The sequence below is a fragment of the Podarcis vaucheri genome (genome assembly GCF_965113315.1).
Source record: "Podarcis vaucheri genome assembly, chromosome: 11".
Taxonomy (NCBI): Eukaryota; Metazoa; Chordata; class Lepidosauria; order Squamata; family Lacertidae; genus Podarcis; species Podarcis vaucheri.
In genome coordinates, this window is record NC_138749.1 from 29,429,130 (window position 1) to 29,447,097 (window position 17,968).

The window sequence follows — 17,968 nt, forward strand, 5'->3', positions numbered from 1 at the left end:
TGACTATTTACTCATATTATTTTGGCTTTAAAAATATATTCTATGATTGTGCAATAGTTTGTCAAGTTTGTGGGGAAACATATTTAAATATGTTGTGTATTTAAAATTCTTTGAACATGTCTGAGATGAATACGTGACAACAATTCCCATTCAGAAAAAGTATTCAATAGGAGTGGGTGTACATCATGAGAAATTTATGGTGAATCAAGATGCTCTGACTGTGATGTTGCTTGTTATGTAGAAGCTTGATCCACAGTTCTCTGCCAAGGACTTGCAATGTTGTATTTTGCGAATAAAGCTCTATGTGACTGATAACTCTGATTTCAGAGAGAGACTTTTACTTTTACTTAATGTATGAAGGCCAGAACAGAACACTGTGTGTAATGAGTCTCACTCAGGTTGTGGAATGTATCTTGCTTTCAGTTTTATTATTTAGTTTTTAAGGAAGAAAAAATAAGTTTCATTCTGAACACTAATGCACACCATTAATATTACTAACTGAACTAGTATAACTAACATTAGAACAAAAGTGTGAAGTTACATTAAAATAATAATCAGAAGTTAAACACTTATATCTTATTCTTTTTCTTCTAATTAACTTTTTAAATATAATATAAACTTTGTATGTTTAAGAAACTGCATCTTAATGGCTAATTAAGAGGTGTAATCCTGGATAGATTGGTCTAAATCTCTTCCCTAAAAGTTACACCAGGTACTATGATATATCTAGAGTTAAAACAGTTAAATCCCATTTTTAAATCACTAATTTAATTACATACTTCTTTCCTGTTGAAATTCCTTGGTCTTTACTGTTTGTTTGCCTTGATCATTCCCAATGCTTGGAATCAAAACCCTGAATTTTTGAACATATTTTGCAAATTACATTAACAGTTTGTGTATTTTATTTTGGTTGTATTAGGGAAGGCTTGGAAAATCTGGATTTATATGTTCTTGTCACTGTTGTGTAGTTTGGATTCAAGGGACATAGGAGGACAACAGGTGTGGAAGCACAAAAGCTTGTGGTGAATTGAGGAAGTTGGTAGAAATTGTTCAGTTTGTCATAACTTTGCTGATAAAACTAAAGGGAATAATGAATAAAAACCTTAAACTTTGTGGTCATGACATGAAATTACTTTTTTAAAAAACTCTTTGTAAGTGGCAAGATTTAAAAAGAAAACATTTCTAGTTTTGATTTGGCATTATCCATTTGATTTATTTGGCATTATTTTTAATTGTTAAATGAAATTTAACCTTAGTATGTGTTATGTAGAAAGTACACCAACCTCTATATTTAAGCTACAGATTGTGCCTCTTAGTTCTAGCATTTGTATTTTTGCTCTTTATGATAATCAGAATTTACTTTGGAGAGAAAATACAACAACTGACAAAAGAAGTTGGTTGAAGGCAATCCTATTCTAAAACCAGAATCAAGTATTGAGGCTAAAATTTAGTTTCTTGAATTCAAGTCAGCAATTTTTTTGTGATGCTAATACTTTAACACACTTCTGAACTTCAGTAATTGCTCACAGTAGGATTGAATTAGAATTATCTGATCAATAATCAGTAATGTGAACTGTTTATGTCAATACACATAGAGGTTTGCACTACTCTAGCATCAGATATTAGGAGATTCAGAAATGATGTATACATGGTGGTTATATCCTTTCTGAATTCCTAAAGAATCAATTTTTATAAAGAGGGACTTCATGTTGAGCAAAATATGACTCTTGATTTGGCAGCAGTAAGATAGCAATACTACATTGTTTTCATTATCATGGTTCAGTGAATAACCTCTATTGGTGTCTACATAGAATCTACTGTTGTAGACTCATAGAGTTAGCCCATTCTGCAGAGTTTGATTATTAACAATACTGGAATCTCTCTCTTCCCCAATCCTCTGGCTATCAGAAAGCAGATGAAATTCTAGTCGTACATTGCTTGTAGAAAATTGGTTTTGGTAAGGCTTGTGTGATTGGGCCTTCCTTCCTCAAGGACCAGCTGTCAAAATATCCTTTGCCACAAAGATGGTGTTGTTAGAAGAGGATGCTCCTTCTTGAGGCTATGATTGAACATAGGATTGGAGGTATTGTCTTAAGCATTTTGAGCTTGGTATTTTGGTCTTTGGCACATTGAGTATGAAAGACTAGGACAGACCCTGGAATTTTGCTGTGTGTGTTCCTGCTTGCCACCCTCCGTTAAAAATATGCCACATCACTTTGACTGTCCTCAGGGAAAGTCTTATACCAGAGCACATAAGTAATCAAGCCTCAAAACTAAAAGATACATATTATTGTTGCAAGGTCAACCAAGATGCAGTTTTACTAGGTAAAGTTGGTGGAAAGTCTTCTGGTCACTGTTATAACCTGGGCAACTAGGTTCAGCAGTGAATTTAGATCATACCAAAGCTGTGAGCCTGAATAACCAAAAAGGACTGTAAGTACAATCACTAGTAGAAGACCTTCTTCCTCTAAACTTCAAGATCTACATACAAGCATTATTTCAGTTGTGGCTGCTAGATACTTTCAGTCAAATCCAGACATTCATATTCTGCATTTGGGGTATGTGGAAGTGAGGACTATCAGATAGGAAAACAATGGCTGGCATCCAAAGAATTGCCACAGGAGACAAAGTGGGCTTCAGACTTTAACAGACCCCCATGGTGTGTGGTGACCTTTTTTTTTTTTTAATTGAGGATTATTCAAAAGCAGTTTGTGATACGACATAAATGGCAGTTTTCAAAAGAAATAAAAGCCAGCTTTGCACTGATCAAGCCTTGCTCATGAGCCTGAGCAGATCTTTGAATCCCAAGCTATATACGGTGTATCAATCAATATACGATTAAAATAAAATGTAATGAATAATAGAACATGGAATGATGATGATATTTTGAAATTATTCTATTCTATGTGTGTAACCTTTCAGTTAGGAAAACATGTATTAGCTTTTATAATGGAAAAGTTAATTCATTATTTTTGTATGCAGCTTGGCAAAAGAAAAGGTTATGTATGAAAAAGAAGCAAAACAGCAAGAAGAAAAGATTGAGAAAATGAAAGCTGAAGATTCTGAAAATTATGCCATTAAAAAACAGGTAAACAACTTCATAGTTCATGAATATATGTTATCAGTTGTTATTTTTAACTGAAAAGTATTGTGTGTAGGGTTTTTTTTAAAAAAAATGTTTCAAATTTGTGTTTGTGGACATATAAAAAGAATATTTAGTGCTATACTAGAAGTCTCCAAGTTGAGGCCCCAGGGAAAGGAGTTAAACTTCCTCTCACCTGCCTGCAGTCTGGACTGTGTATCTTGACTTTGGGTGTAAAAATGATTGCCTACATAGTTAATTCTAGAAATATTAATGGTTTGCAGAAATAGTAACGAAATAAGCATTGGGGTGAAATAACTGGTCATTGGTGCTCTGTAACAGGTTTCAAGGATTAGAAATGTTGCTTTCCCACACAGTGCATGGCACTGGCAGTTTGTGACTATGCCATGTGCCAGCCCCTCCTCCAACCTGTGGAATTGCAGTTGTCCTATCAGTCAGCCCTTGGGTCTGCAGATGCTGTTGCTGAAAGACAGGTCAGCTCTGAGTAAGGCCTCCCTCACCCATGATCTGATTATGAATGAGGAGGTTGATCTAGTCTGTTTCACTGAGACCTGGGTAGGTGAGCAGGGTGGAGTTGATGCAGCATCAGGGCAGACTTGAGCATTTGTTTTGGGGGTGGGTGTTGCTGTAGTCTGTAGATATTCCATCTCTTTCCAGGCAATCTTTTCAGGACTTCACAGGGCCTGTCCCAATATGACACCAGCCCAATGCATTGGCAGGCCACAATCTGGACCTTGTTTTCTCAACTGGACAGGAAGAGGGTGATCTGAAGGGGGGGGGATATTGACATTATTCCCTTATCATAGTAATATCAGTTCCTGTTGAGGTTTAGGCTTTCAGCACCTTTCCCCCTTTGCAGAGATGGGGAACCTATTAGGGTGGTTTGCCCTTAGAGGCTGGTGGATCCAATGAGTTTCCAGAGGACTCTGGGGAAATTTTTAGATGCTTTGAGTGGCACTCCTGTCAAAGCCCTGGCTAACCTCAGGAACATGCAAATGACTTGGGCCATTGACACGATTGCCCCTGATCACCCTACAAACGTGTAGTCTGTTTGGTTTCCTCATATACTCCAAAGCATAGGGCAAGGAAACAAGTTGGAAGACCACTCAAACACAACTAGAAGAAATATCTGATTGAATGCAGTCAAATACTGGTGAAGGCTCATCATTGAGCCTACCTAGTGGCAGGAAAGGCACCAAAGAAGGCATACTTTGCTGCCCCCTTTGCATCCTCATTGTGCCGTCCAGCAGAGCTTTTCTGGTTAGTGCAGGGCTTCTTACCATCTGACCTGAAAGAGGTGGCAGAACTGATGGTAGCTGTGACTTGGTTGCAAAGCTTTTTGAAGATAAGATCGCTTATATCCACAGCAGATTAATCTCAAGGGGTGTCCAGAGCTTGGTCCAGTCCTGTTCTGAGTTTTAGTTAGTAAAGCTCGAGGATGTGGATGGGTAGGTGGCACTGCTTTGCAGTGGTTCCGGTCCTGCTAGATTGGTTGTTTCCAGAGGGTGATGCTTGGGGACTGCTCTTCAGCCCTTTGAAGCCTTCAGTGTTGGGTTCCTCAGGGTTCAGTTTTATCCCCCAACATCTACATGAAACTGCTGAGTGGGATCATCCAGAGTTTTGGAGTACAGTGGTACCTCGGGTTAAGAACTTAATTCATTCTGGAGGTCTGTTCTTAACCTGAAACTGTTCTTAACCTGAGGTACCAATTTAGCTAATGGGGCCTCCCGCTGCTGCTGTGCGATTTATGTTCTCATCCTGAAGGAAAGTTCTTAACCCAAGGTACTATTTCTGGGTTAGCAGAGTTTGTAACCTGAAGCGTCTGTAACCCAAGGTACCACTGTACGCTATCAGCATATGCTAATGGCACACAGCTCTACTTCTACTTTACATTTACCAGTGTGACAGTGGATGCACCGGACTGCTGTCTTGCTTCTGTAATGGACTGGATGAGAGCCAACAAATAGTGTAGGAAGAACCCCATCTGTCACTGTTGTATCCCCAGCATTGAAAGTGGTTGTGTTGAAAGAAAGAAAAACAGATGATTCTGATCATGAATCTCTTACATTTTGCATACTTTGGTCCACAGCTACATGTGGACCTTGAAATCTGTTCTGGTTTTCATAGTTGGAAGCTCAATGGGACATTGTTTGAGATACCTTGGTCTAGTGGCTATTAAGAAGCTACTTTTAATTCCTTTTGGTACCACAGTGCTTTATAGGTTGAAAGAAGCAACAACATTATAAAATAAATTCAGAATGGGAGCTTCTGGTCACTGAAGTTGTTGCTTGTTTTCTGAAGGCAGAACGTATACTCTGTCTACGTGTCAGCCAAATTGTGGACATATTTTTTCATGACTACAGGTGCTTGCAGTTGCACACACTGGATTCTGTTAATATTTTTGCTTAAATACAATCATGTGAGGGCTTAAAATTCATATAATTGTTGTTAATTAATTTTCATTTCTATCCAGGCTGGATACATGATAGAATTAGCTGTTTACACCACATTTTCAGTGCATGATTTTGAGGGTTAAAAACATTCCATGATTTTGTATGCAATTACAAAATTGTTTTCTGTAGATGTATGCAAGATGTTCAAATTCAGTGGGGTGCCAGACCAGTAATTTTGTTCAAAAAGCATGGTGAGAATAATCTCTCTCCTAAAATGAAGCCCAAGAATGAGTAATAACTTTTTATGCATGATAAGCATCAAAAATATGAGCCTGCTGGTCTTTGGTTTTCATTTTACTTTACCTTTGTCTTTTAGTCAGAACCTCCTGCAGTGAGCATACAATGTGATCAATAACTCAATAACTTTTTTCATGCAGTAATTATCTCTGTGTGGTATTATCTGAACACTGTTTTTATTTATTACCAAAAAGATGCAGGAGATATTTATATAACCAGCTGATCCCATTTTGGACGAAGCTGTTTTTGACAGCAGGGGAAATAGTTTATATTAAATAGTTTTTAAAAACAAATATTTCATGGAAAGCTTTTTAGCAGATCTTGCTTTGGTTTTAAAAAGTATTACTGAGTACTTTAAAAAAAATATTGTATATAGAGTAACTTCAATAGGTTTGCATTATTTTAAGCAGCTAAACAGTAGAGTTGTATACTAAAATTGAATAGTTCATATACTTAATGAACTTCCATTTTGCAGATTGAGGTCTTGCAAGAATCTCGAATGATGATTCCTGATTGCCAACGCAGATTAGAAGCTGCACATGCAGATCTTGCTCAGCTATTAGTAAGTACAAAAGAAATAACATTTTGTAGAGCTTTCAACTGAATATTTTTAGTTGATCAAGCTAAAAGGTAGATAATCAATTGATTGATCATGCATATGTCTCATTGCTACCAAAACTTTAACAAATATTCATTTCAGGAATACTGAAGGAACTTTGAGAACCTAAACCAAACCTGCCACTTGCTTGAAGGAAAAGACATATTTAATATTTGTTTATTTTCTGTTAGAGTAACCAATCCAAACCAAAACCCGCCCCCCTGCAAAACATGCCTGCTAACTTTAAGGTACAAAAATTAAAATTTGCCCTAGCAATGAATCAACTACAGCTATAGTTAATTAATATTTAAACTCTTTGAGCGTGCAGCTTTAAATTTCTGCTGTTTATCTGTACTTTGGGAGTTGGTGTAGAAGTAAACCTAGATCAAGTATCAGTTTTGGCCTCAGGAATCCCAGGTTCATTTCCTCCTCTGCTGTGAAGCTTTGGGCTAGTCACCATCTCTGTGTCCGTATCACTGAGTTGCTGTGAGGATAAAATGGGGTTGGGGAGAACCATGTACATCAGCCTAAGAAGCAAAGGGGATGGGGGATAAAAATAATGCAGTGGGACTGAGTGTTCTCTCTCTATAATTCCCCACTTCAACTTTAGGCCCATACGAAACAGGATTTGAAATCTGCTTTAGACCTTGGTTTCAAAGTTTATTTAAGATAGAACCATCATAGCATTAATCTTGGCTAAGATTTGTGACAGTGACGCGGGTGGCGCTGTGGGTTAAACCACAGAGCCTAGGATTTGCCAATCAGAAGGTTGGCGGTTGGAATCCCCATGACGGGGTGAGCTCCCGTTGCTCTGTCCCTGCTCCTGCCAACCTAGCAGTTCGAAAGCACGTCAAAAGTGCAAGTAGATAAATAGGTACCACTCTGGTGGGAAGGTAAACGGCGTTTCCATGCGCTGCTCTGGTTTGCCAGAAGTGGCTTAGTCATCCTGGCCACATGACCCGGAAGCCGTACGCCGGCTCCCTCGGCCAATAAAGCGAGATGAGCGCCGCAACCCCAGAGTCGGTCATGACTGGACCTAATGGTTAGGGGTCCCTTTACCTTTACCTTTAAGATTTGTGGCAAATTGCCAGGGGGCTTTAAAACTAAATATCATGATAAAGTGAAAAGCTATGTTAGGTCTGTACTGGTGTCAACATTTTTGTTGAATCCAGGTGCTTACTATCACAATACCGCCAAAGAAAAATGCACATTACATACAGTTTTTTGAAATAGGTGATTTAGTTTGCCCCTAAAAACAACAACACCATAGAAATATTTGGAGTAGCAATCATTATCTTAATCATTGATTGAACTGATTGCTCCAAAGTTAGGCTATTAGAATCACTGGTACGCATACTAACATTGTTTTTGAAGGTTTTCTACTTGGTTGCTTTTCTATATGCCTCCCAAAACTTCACCTCCTTGGAATTGAATGGAAAAGTGAAATGGAGTTCAGTATCATTTGCATATTAGTGGCACTGCACTCCAAATTCCTGGTTAACCTTCCCAGCTGTTTCATGTAGATTTTATATTCTACATCCATTACATTTATACTTATCTGATCAAGGCAGAACAGAGCGGTACTATGACTTATCTTGATTGGGACACTATTCTTCTGTTGATGCAGCCCAGAATAGCATTAGCTTTTTTTGCTATTGCATCACACTGTTGATTCATGTTAAACTCGTGGTCTCCTTTTCACATGTGCTATGGGCAAGCCAGGTGTCCCCCATCTTACGCTGCAGCTGGTTCATCCTGCCTAAGTGTAGAACCTTACATTTGTTTCTATTGAAATTCATTTTGTTTGTTTGGGTTCAGTTCTCCAATCTGTTAAGGTCTTTTAAAATCCTGATTCTGTCTTCTACAGCATTAGCTATCCCTTGTAGTTTAGTGTCATCTGCAGATTTGATGAGCATCCCCTTAATTCCTTTATCCAAGTCATTTCGAAAGACATTGAACAACAGTGGGTCTTTCTTTTTTTTTTTGAGAAACCCATGCTGGGTCTTTGTAATCATGGCATCCTTTTCTAAGTGTTCACAGACCAGCTGTTGACTTATCTGTTCTAGGACCTTTCCTGGTGTTGAAGACAAGCTGACCGGTCTTTTTTCCCCTTCTTGAAGATGGGGGACAACATTTGCCTGTTTCCAGTCTGCAAGGACCTCACCTGTTCCCAAAGAATTCTCTAAAATTATAGACAGAGGCAAACTCCTTTAGTACCTTTGAGCACAGCTCATCAGACCCTGCATATTTATTCATTCAAAGTAGCTAGGTGTCCCATTACCTATCTTGGGCTACAGCTCCCTCCTTGCATCATTTATTCTGGTATCACCAGGTTGGGTTGCTTTCCTCCTGAGCGAAAACATAGGTAAAGTAGGAATTGAGCAGTTCTGCCTTCTTTCTGTCACCCAACAGCATTTCTTTCATCTTCTCCACGCAGAGGACCTATTATTTCTATGGTGTTCCCCTTGCTTTGAATGTAGCCAAATAAACCTCTCTTGCAAGCCTAAATATTTATATTTTATTGAAAAAATTCAGTGAGAAAATAAAGTAAATGAACAGAAAAAAATAGAAAAATAAAAGGGGAAAAATACTTGAAATTGTGATACAATACAAATATAGGTAATTTAAGTCTCACACAACTACTGCATCTCTCCTTTTTTACTGTTTGGTAATCTGCTCTAGGAAAGCATCATCCAAGTCTTTAGTCTGGCTTGGAGGTCTATAGCAGACACCCACAGTAAGGTTACTGTTGTTTCCCACTCCTACATATACTGTCAAATCATCCCTCCATGCTCAAGTCATGGATCTCTTCACAAGTGTACACATCTATTACATTTAATGCTGCTCCTACTTCCTTCCTTTTTGAGCTATTCCTTTTGAATAGACCCTCAATTTATATATTCCAGTCACCCCACCATGTTTCCATAATGCCTTTTAGATAATATTTGCCAACCTGTATTAAGAGCTCAAATTCAACTTGCTTGTTTTCCATACTCCGTGCATTAGTATAGAGACAACTGAAACAATGCATTATTCCCTCCAGTTGATTCCTCCTTGTAGTTTTTTGCTCTTTAGCATGCTTTTTTTTAGCACCGCCTCAGCTTTCTGTGCATCCATGAAGCTATTATCCCAATACCAGGCATTCCCCTGTCATATGTAATATTGTCTCTATCCCCCTCAGGAGGGGGACAGTATTGGCATCTGCTGAAGAGATTGTCATCTGCTGGAGCACCAGGGCAATAGAAACATCTTCCTTGCTCTGGCAATGAATGTGATAACAAAGCTTTCAGATTTTACTATTGTTTGTGACTGATTATCCATGTTTTGACTTTTCTATGCTAATCAAGCAGGGGCTGGGTACTTCTTTCCTTAGGGATTCATGCTAGTACTTTAAATGGGAACACTTCTTTGCAAGATTGTGTGGATTTATGATTAAAAGCTAAAGAATGGATTTCAGTGGGCCAAAAATCATTTAATAAAGGTCAGTGTGTTTTCAAAATTGGGCCTATGCAGTGAGAAGTAAGCACCATAGCTCATTACTATATCACCCTTTACCAATTCACTATCATATGACTGTCAATTGAACCTAATAAACTGGGTATTGTGTCATGTTCTGCTGCTGATATTGAGTATCTATCAATCTTTATTGGCATAGAAAAAGTGCATTGTATACATGGATCAGACTACAACACAGTTAACAAAACATAGTAAGAGATACTTTAGGATAAAACTGTCCAGTGAGGTACGAAAATGGCTCTTAGGACCTATGGTGACATAATTTCATAGTGTCACTCAAAAATCTTGCCACATTCTCCACAACATCATTACTACAATTGTTCAGCAGATAAGACACCCTGGAAGAGTCAGTGCAGTAAATCCTTTCCTTCAGTAAGGGGGCCAAATACTTATCATATATTTTTGCATAAAATGGGCAGTAAAATAAAATGTGTGTGATGGATTCAACCTGTTTTGTGCCACAAGGACATTATCTTTCAGAGTATGGGATTTTCGAGAATCTATCTTGCAGAACTGCAGATGGTAAGATGTTAAATCACCAGGGAAAGAGTTCTGCATAGGTGAGAATCGTAAAGTTGGTGTAAATATGGAGTGTCCTGGCCAAACAAGAGTGGAATTCCCAACCCCAATGGGGAACAGGTTTTATTGGCTGTACTGCAAAGGGTTTGGAATTCATTCGCTAGGATTCTTCACTTGATTATCTGGAATACTTCCAATTGTGGGCTCTGCAGAAAGCTGGGCTCATTGCAATCCAAACTGGATACTGAGTAATATCCAGTGTTACTCAGAATAGACCCACTGAAATCCATGCACTCAGTCTGTGTATGACTAACATTGAATATCACCCTATATGTTGGGAACTAAAGTGCTAAAGCCTCCTTCATGATGCATATCAATGCAAACAAATAGTTTTAAGCTTTAATAATTTTTAAAATAGTGAAAAGTGTGCTTTGTTTAATTTCAGGAAAATGAAAAAGAGTTGGAAGAAGCTGAAGAATATAAAGAAGCACGTTCGGTACTTGAGTCAATAAAGTTAGAAGCCTAGATAGAGTAGTGAAAAATCAATGTATGCTTTGGGTCCATTGTTAACATAAATGATCAGACATTAGTAAAATGTATTTCCTAAAGTAGTGTTAGGAATGATGATGTGCTCAAATTATCCGTACCTTTTTTTGAAACCATTTTTGAAAGTTGTAAAATCCACAATACAAATTACAAATAAAAACAAAAAAAAACAAGCCCAGAGAGCATTTTTCCTTATGATTTGTAATACAGAACGTATCTTACAGAAGTACAACAGTATTCAGAAACACACATCTGTATACAGTCTACACCAGCCTGGGCTGCTTTGTATACAGTTTAAGCACTTTATGTGGAATCTTAGTGTTTTAGCATAAAGGTCCTGAAACACCTGCACTTATTCTCCTTTGTATGCAAGAGAGTGAAAGTTGTGGAGATCTTGATATATCTTTTCTGTAAGGGAGTACAGTGGAAATCTGACAACACATCTCAGGACTTTGCAATTTTTAATTGCTGTGGCATTTAGGTGTGCTCTCAAAATAAGGCTCAAAAGAAGGTGGGTCTCGAAGAAGCTATGTAAACCACTGTGTTGTTAAGACTATCATTCTCTCTTGCTTTCTAATTCTGAGATCCTATAGATTCTAATATCCAAATTGTGATTCCTGTTTTTAAAATCCTTCATGTTTTCCGCTTTCCCCCTGATAGACTTGATTGGTTATTTCAACCCCATGTTTATAGCCATATTTGCCATTTCAGCCATGTCTGACAGCTTAGTCACTGCTTTGGTCGCTTAAAAAATGCCTTGATAATAGCTGTCCATTCCATAGTTAATTCTTTTAATGCTGCAGGTATGAAGCAGTTCTTAACCCCTCTCCCTTAAACAGCGTTGCTTTCTGGTGTGTTAAGTGTTTAATGGAGAAGTCATAGCCATGTTGTGTAAGGATATAGAACCTGTGTAACAGCTTACCCCACTATGTACTGAGAGCAGTACTGTAGAAGTAAGAGTATGAGAAGTGGCTAAGAAAAGAATACCCTGCGTCACATGGAAATATGTGCCCTTTAAGGAAAAGAGAAATTTATTCCATCTACCGTATTTCTGTTATTGTATTGTTATATGGAAAAACATTATTGAAAAGAAAAACAATTAAAATGGTTTGACATCATGTACATTTTGGGCCTGTGATGGATTTGCATTACTTTTCTGCCTTCAGAGAAAAGACAGAGAAAACAAAATCATTTGACCTCTCAAAACCAAGGTCCAGAAGAAACCAAGAAATCACACAACAACTGGACACGAGGGATACGATTAGGATAGCCCAGTCAGTAGAGCATGAGTCTCTTAATCTTGTGGCTTTGAGCTCCATGTAGGGCAAAAGATTCCTGCATTGCAGGTGGTTGGACTAGATTGACCCTTGGGATCCCTTCCAATTCTTTGACTTTGACTCTAAAGGATCTGGAAACTAAGCCTTATGAGGAACAGCTGAGGGAGTTGGGTATGTTTAATCTGGATAAGAGGAGACTGAGAGGGGGATATAACCATCTTCAAATATCTAAAGGGCTGTCACATGGAAGATGCAGCAAGCTTGTTTTCTGCTCTGGAGGATAGGACCTGTACCAATGGATTTGTTACAAGAAAGGAGATTCTAACTAAACATCAGGAAGAACTTTCTGACAGTAAGAACTGTTAGAAAGTAGACCGGACTCCCTCGGGAGGTTGTGGACTCTCGTTCCTTGGAAGTTTTTAAGCAGAGATTGGATGGTCATCTGTCATGGATGCTTTAGTTGAGATCTCTGCATTGTAGGGGCTTGAACTAGATGACCTTTGGGGACCCTTCCAACTCTACAATTCTAGGATTCTATTATAGTGGCTGTTTTGATATGTAAATGTTAGGAAAACAAGAAGTGAAAGTAATAGAGAAAGTTTATTGTTCCTGCTGGAGTGTGTGTCTGCAGGTCCCTTTCCCCACCCACACAACATATAGCTACAGCAGGGGTTCTAAACCGGTCCACAAGCTTCATTCTGATGATCCAGGGTGTGTCTGTGAATTTGTTGTTGAAGACAGGAGATGGCCCATCCATCTCATTAAAGATTTATACTGATTTTTGAATTGTATTTTGTCGCTTCTTTTATTTCTTACCTTGTATTTTATTGTATTCTATGGAATTTAGATTGTAATACAATAAAACACAATATATGAAGAAATAAAAAAGCAATAAAATAACAATTAAGGATCATCAGCATCTAGCACACTGCATTATAATTGCTACAATGGGCAGAAAAATCATTAAGTAGTCGGCCAAGAACCACCGCAATTTTCAAGTGGTCTGGGGAGCAGGAAAGTCTGGGAACTACTGAGAAAGTCTAATGAATTTTATTCAGAAGAGCCTTGGAAAGGGAGTAGGTCTTACCCAGGTTTGAACAGAAGCAAATCATTAGCAATCATATGGTGCGTTTTTACTGAACTTAATTATTTTGGAGAGGGAGGAAATTTACCCATAGAGAGAGAGAGAGAGATGTATAAATATGCACACATGCAGAAACTATATATGCTAGGGGAAAGAGGTCTTGCCAAAGATATACCAATTTTGTGGGGTGAGGGGGTATTGAGGGGTGATAAATATGGAATCTCTCATCAGCACTGAATAAAATGCTATCTCCCAGCAAAAGCTGCAGCAAATGAATCCTTGATCATTTGTTTCTGCTCCACGATGCCAATTAAATGTGGATTAAAATGTGAATTTGGGGAATGGGGAGGTTCTGTTACGTAACCATGTTAACTTCCCACCCTTTTTACTTTATTGGTACATGTTGGTAGATCAGAACTTTAGCAATTAAATTGGGGACTTGGTAATAAACATGTTATTCGTAAACCATACAAATGTACAAGTATTCCCAAACAGCACTCACTGTCCAGTTATTTCCTGCCACCTCTGGTCACTGCCTGCTGGGGATGCAATGCTTTGCTAGAAATAACTGTATTAATATTGTGTGCAGTGACCCTGTTAATTCCCCAGCGCATGCATCTAGTGAGCAACTGTCTCCTTTACCAGAGTGCTTTCAAGGAACAGAACCCAACTTACAGGAACCTGTATTGCAGGCATAACATTGCTTGGGCTTCTCTGAATAAATCAGTTTATGAATTACATTACTGACTGAAAGATGTCATGCAAAAGTGTGCTCATAATTAAATTTTAAAGGCTAAAGCTACATTTATTTATATAGATGATTTATATACTGCCACAGGGTAGTTTACAACAAAGCAAACAGATAATAACATGATCCTTTAAAAGGTAACAAACCACAGAATAGTTACTAACAGAATCAGCAGCAGCAATCCAGTCTCTTCTCCAAATGTCTTTTGAAGATCTTGAGTAACCACACACAAAAATGTAGAGAGGGCCAGATGCACCTCAGAAGGAAGGAAATTCCATGTATGAGGAGCTGCTATTAAAAAATTTCCTTCCTGCCCCCCCACCCACTACCATGTACCTCATACTAAAGAGGGTCCACCAGGGAGGCCACATCTGCTGATCTTAGAGGACAGACCGGTTGATAAGGAAGAAGGTGCTCTTGCTGGGACCCAAGCCGTTTAGCATCTTGAACTGGACCTAGAAGACAATTGGCAACCAGTGTATTCACTAAGATGGGTAATATGTTCATGACCTGCTGTCCCTAGCAGCATTTTTGCTTCAGCAATTTCCAGACCATCTTCAAGGGTAGCCCTAGTCCAGCCTGGAGGTTACCAGAGCATGAGTAACCATGGTCAAACGATCCCTATCCAAAAATGACCATAGCTTGCACCAGGTGAAACTGCATAGTTGCTCCTAGCCACTGAGGCCACCTGGGCAAAGATAGTTCCAAGAACAACCCCAAATTATGCAACTGGTCCTTCAAGGTGAGTGAAACTCTATTAAGAACAGATAGTTCTGTCAACTTCTGGAAATCGGAAACCCACTTATGGCACTTCCATATTGTCTGGATTTAGTTTCAGTTTGAGGTACTGATGAAACAGAGATAGAGCTGGGTGCTGGTAAGATCTCACTCCAAATCCCCTGATGACTGGTCCCAGTACAGTGGTACCTCGGGTTACATACGCTTCAGGTTACAGACACTTTAGGTTACAGACTCCGCTAACCCAGAAATATTACCTCGGGTTAAGAACTTTGCTTCAGGATGAGAACAGATGCTGGATGCTCCAGCGGCACGGCGGCAGTGGGAGGGCCCATTAGCTAAAGTGGTGCTACAGGTTAAGAACAGTTTCAGGTTAAGAACGGACCTCTGGAACAAATTAAGTATGTAACCAGAGGTACCACTGTAGTTTCATATAGATGTTAAATAGCATGTTTAACAAGACTGGACCCTGCAAGACCCTGCGGGAAAGCTCCCATGTGGCCAAGCAAAAGTCACCCAATCTCTGAAAATGTCTTTGGAGATACGAGTTGCACCACTGCAAATTCATTGCTCTCCTTTAAACTGACCAGGAGGGAAACATGTATGTATTCTCACCTGTGTCCCCACCACCACACACATAAACATTTAGGTTAACTTAAAACACAGGTGTGAGGATTCCATGCTTTGAAATTACGATTCCAAATCAAGCATAGGATTTTGGCTCAATTGTTCATGCTGTTGCTTAATTTTGGTCAATATGTAGAACAAACAAAGGAACCTTGATTTGAAATGTATCTGTTTTGCAAGTTAGAGTGCAATGATGTAGAATCTCCCTTCTACCTGCCTGCGCTCCCCCATCTTCTTCCCAGATCTGCTCTGAAGGGTTGGGGAAGACCTAAAACAGATGTCAGTGGAGTGCAAGGAAGAGGAGAAGGAAGAAACGTTTCATTTCATGTGTTTCCCTTGCTGGTTCAATGGGATATGCATAGCAGAACTTGCTGGTGTACTAAGGGTTCCTATAGGAGGAGGAAAAGGGAATGATAGAATTAGAGAGGCCATTTTTTTGTTTCAATAGGCTGGAATCAATATTCATAGCAAGGCTCAAATAACTGCTTTTGGATACATACTCAAGAGTTCCAAAAACAAACAATCCCAATGTATTTTAAGAGCATTTATTTTGGCTACTCTCTTACACCTCAAAATAACCACAAGGATTCAGACTTAGTTATGCTTAGTTACAATTTCAATTTGTGTATTCTAATTTAAGCCCCATTTATTTCACTGGGCCTATTCTCATATGCCTAATTCTGGACCCATTGCACAGTACTTTGTTGTACTATACTAAAGTGGTTTCACTCCTACTGCTAGAGTTGTTTTCAGAAAGTAGATATGGGAGACTATTGTTCAGTGCCATGGAAGTTGCAGTGTCCTGCACGGTTCCATCTTCTCACCCATACTATTTAGCATCTCTATGAAGCCATTGGGAAGTTCAGGAGTTTTGGAGTGAAGTGTCACCAGCATGCATCTGAACCAGGAAAGTCAGATGTGAAGAGGGGGAAATGTATTGCTGTTGCCTGTCCTTGCTCTGCAAATCACAGAAGGGTTTCAGGATAATAAGGACTACACATTTTACGAACACATTTCTGAACTAAAGTTTAACCGGAATGTGGCTGGTGGAGTTAATTTACAGTGGGAGAGGTGAGAAGCAGAGCTCACTCCATCAGCTCTGCTGTGACAGACCATCAGGCCTCCTCTCCCTCAATTGTCACCGGGGAGGGGCTATTCCATAAGACTCCCTCAGTGGAAGAGATAAAAACCAGAGCTAATTCCATCTGCTTTGCCAAAAGCCCAGCTCCATCAGGCACTTCCTATGCCAGAACTGTGCCAGCTGGTCATTATAAAAACAACTATTTGAGAATTGGTGCCTGAGTTTGATTTAAAAACAAACAGGCATTGTCCCTCCCTATCCCTCTTACCTTGTGTGTGTCATTGTTTTTTAAGATTGTAAGTTTTGGTCAGGGACTGCCTTGTTTTAATTGATTGTATGTAAGCTACTCTGTAGTGATGTATGGAAATGAGAGCTGGACCATAAAGAAGGCTGATCGCCGAAGAATTGATGCTTTTGAATTATGGTGCTGGAGGAGATTCTTGAGAGTCCCATGGACTGCAAGAAGATCAAACCTATCCATTCTTAATGAAATCAGCCCTGAGTGCTCACTGGAAGGACAGATCGTGAAGCTGAGGCTCCAATACTTTGGCCACCTCATGAGAAGAGAAGACTCCCTGGAAAAGACCCTGATGTTGGGAAAGATTGAGGGCACAAGGAGAAGGGGACGACAGAGGACGAGATGGTTGGACAGTGCTCTCGAAGCTACCAACATGAGCTTGACCAAACTGTGGGAGGCCGTGGAAGACAGGAGTGCCTGGCGTGCTCTGGTCCATGGAGTCACAAAGAGTCGGACACGACTAAATGACTAAACAGCAACAGCAAAGCTGCTCTGAGAGCCTTTGTGGCTGAAGAGCTGGGTACTAATGCTATATAAATTATGAATAAAGTACAAAGTTGTTAATGTCATGCTTCCTTGCTGTTTGGGCTAAAACCAGCAATTTCTTTACAACCAACAGTCAACACACACACATACAGGATAGGACAGCCACACCTATCCCATTCAAAGCAATCTTATGCTGTTTTAAAAGTCATGGTGAATTTTGGGAACTGTAGTTTGTTAAAGGCGCTGGGAACCACAGTTCCCAATATTATTTGAGAAAGACATGACTGCAGCATGTAATGATGTAATCAGTTGGTTAGAATCAGTGGATGAACATGGGTAATATAGTTTTCAGAAAAATATTTTTAATATTTATATTACGTATTTCTAAAAACTGCAGCTGCCACCATAGAAGAGTAATTATTTATATATTGTCACAACTTTCCTCCAAGGAGCTCAGAGTGATGCACATAGTGCTCCACATCCCCATTTTATCCTCACAGCAAACCTGGGTTAGATTGAAAGACAGAGACTGACCCAAGGTCACCCAGTGGGTTTTTCCAAGCTGAGTGGCAATTTGAACCCAAGGTCCTAGTCCTAGCAGCCACAATGCCACACTGGCTCTGTCTACCCTTCTCTTACATGCAGAAGGGTATAGCT

The 17,968-nt window shown here is 39.3% G+C and overlaps 1 protein-coding gene and 2 long non-coding RNA genes across 6 annotated transcripts in view; 2 read left to right on the plus strand and 1 right to left on the minus strand.

Moving 5' to 3' along the window:
• TBCA (tubulin folding cofactor A) overlaps positions 1–12,094 on the plus strand; it is a 30,784-nt gene extending 18,690 nt beyond the window's left edge. The window contains exons 2-4 of the mRNA XM_082192041.1: positions 2,983–3,088; positions 6,269–6,355; positions 10,872–12,094. Coding sequence (XP_082048167.1) covers positions 2,983–3,088; positions 6,269–6,355; positions 10,872–10,952 — 274 coding nt within the window. The 3' untranslated portion in view covers positions 10,953–12,094. The remainder of the gene's footprint in view (positions 1–2,982; positions 3,089–6,268; positions 6,356–10,871) is intronic.
• LOC309514763 overlaps positions 1–17,968 on the plus strand; it is a 234,187-nt gene that overhangs the window by 35,647 nt on the left and 180,572 nt on the right. The gene's annotated exons all lie outside the window — the stretch shown is intronic.
• The window catches only part of LOC309514728, a 36,861-nt gene continuing 25,256 nt past the window's right edge, over positions 6,364–17,968 (minus strand). The window contains exons 2-4 of one of the 4 annotated variants that reach the window (XR_014212134.1): positions 14,418–14,530; positions 8,673–8,740; positions 6,364–6,918 (exon numbers count right to left, since the gene is read on the minus strand). This is a non-coding gene — a long non-coding RNA (uncharacterized lncRNA). Of the gene's footprint in view, positions 6,919–8,361; positions 8,895–14,417; positions 14,531–17,968 lie in introns of those variants that run through there. The other 3 variants (XR_014212135.1, XR_014212136.1, XR_014212137.1) reach the window with 3 other exon arrangements.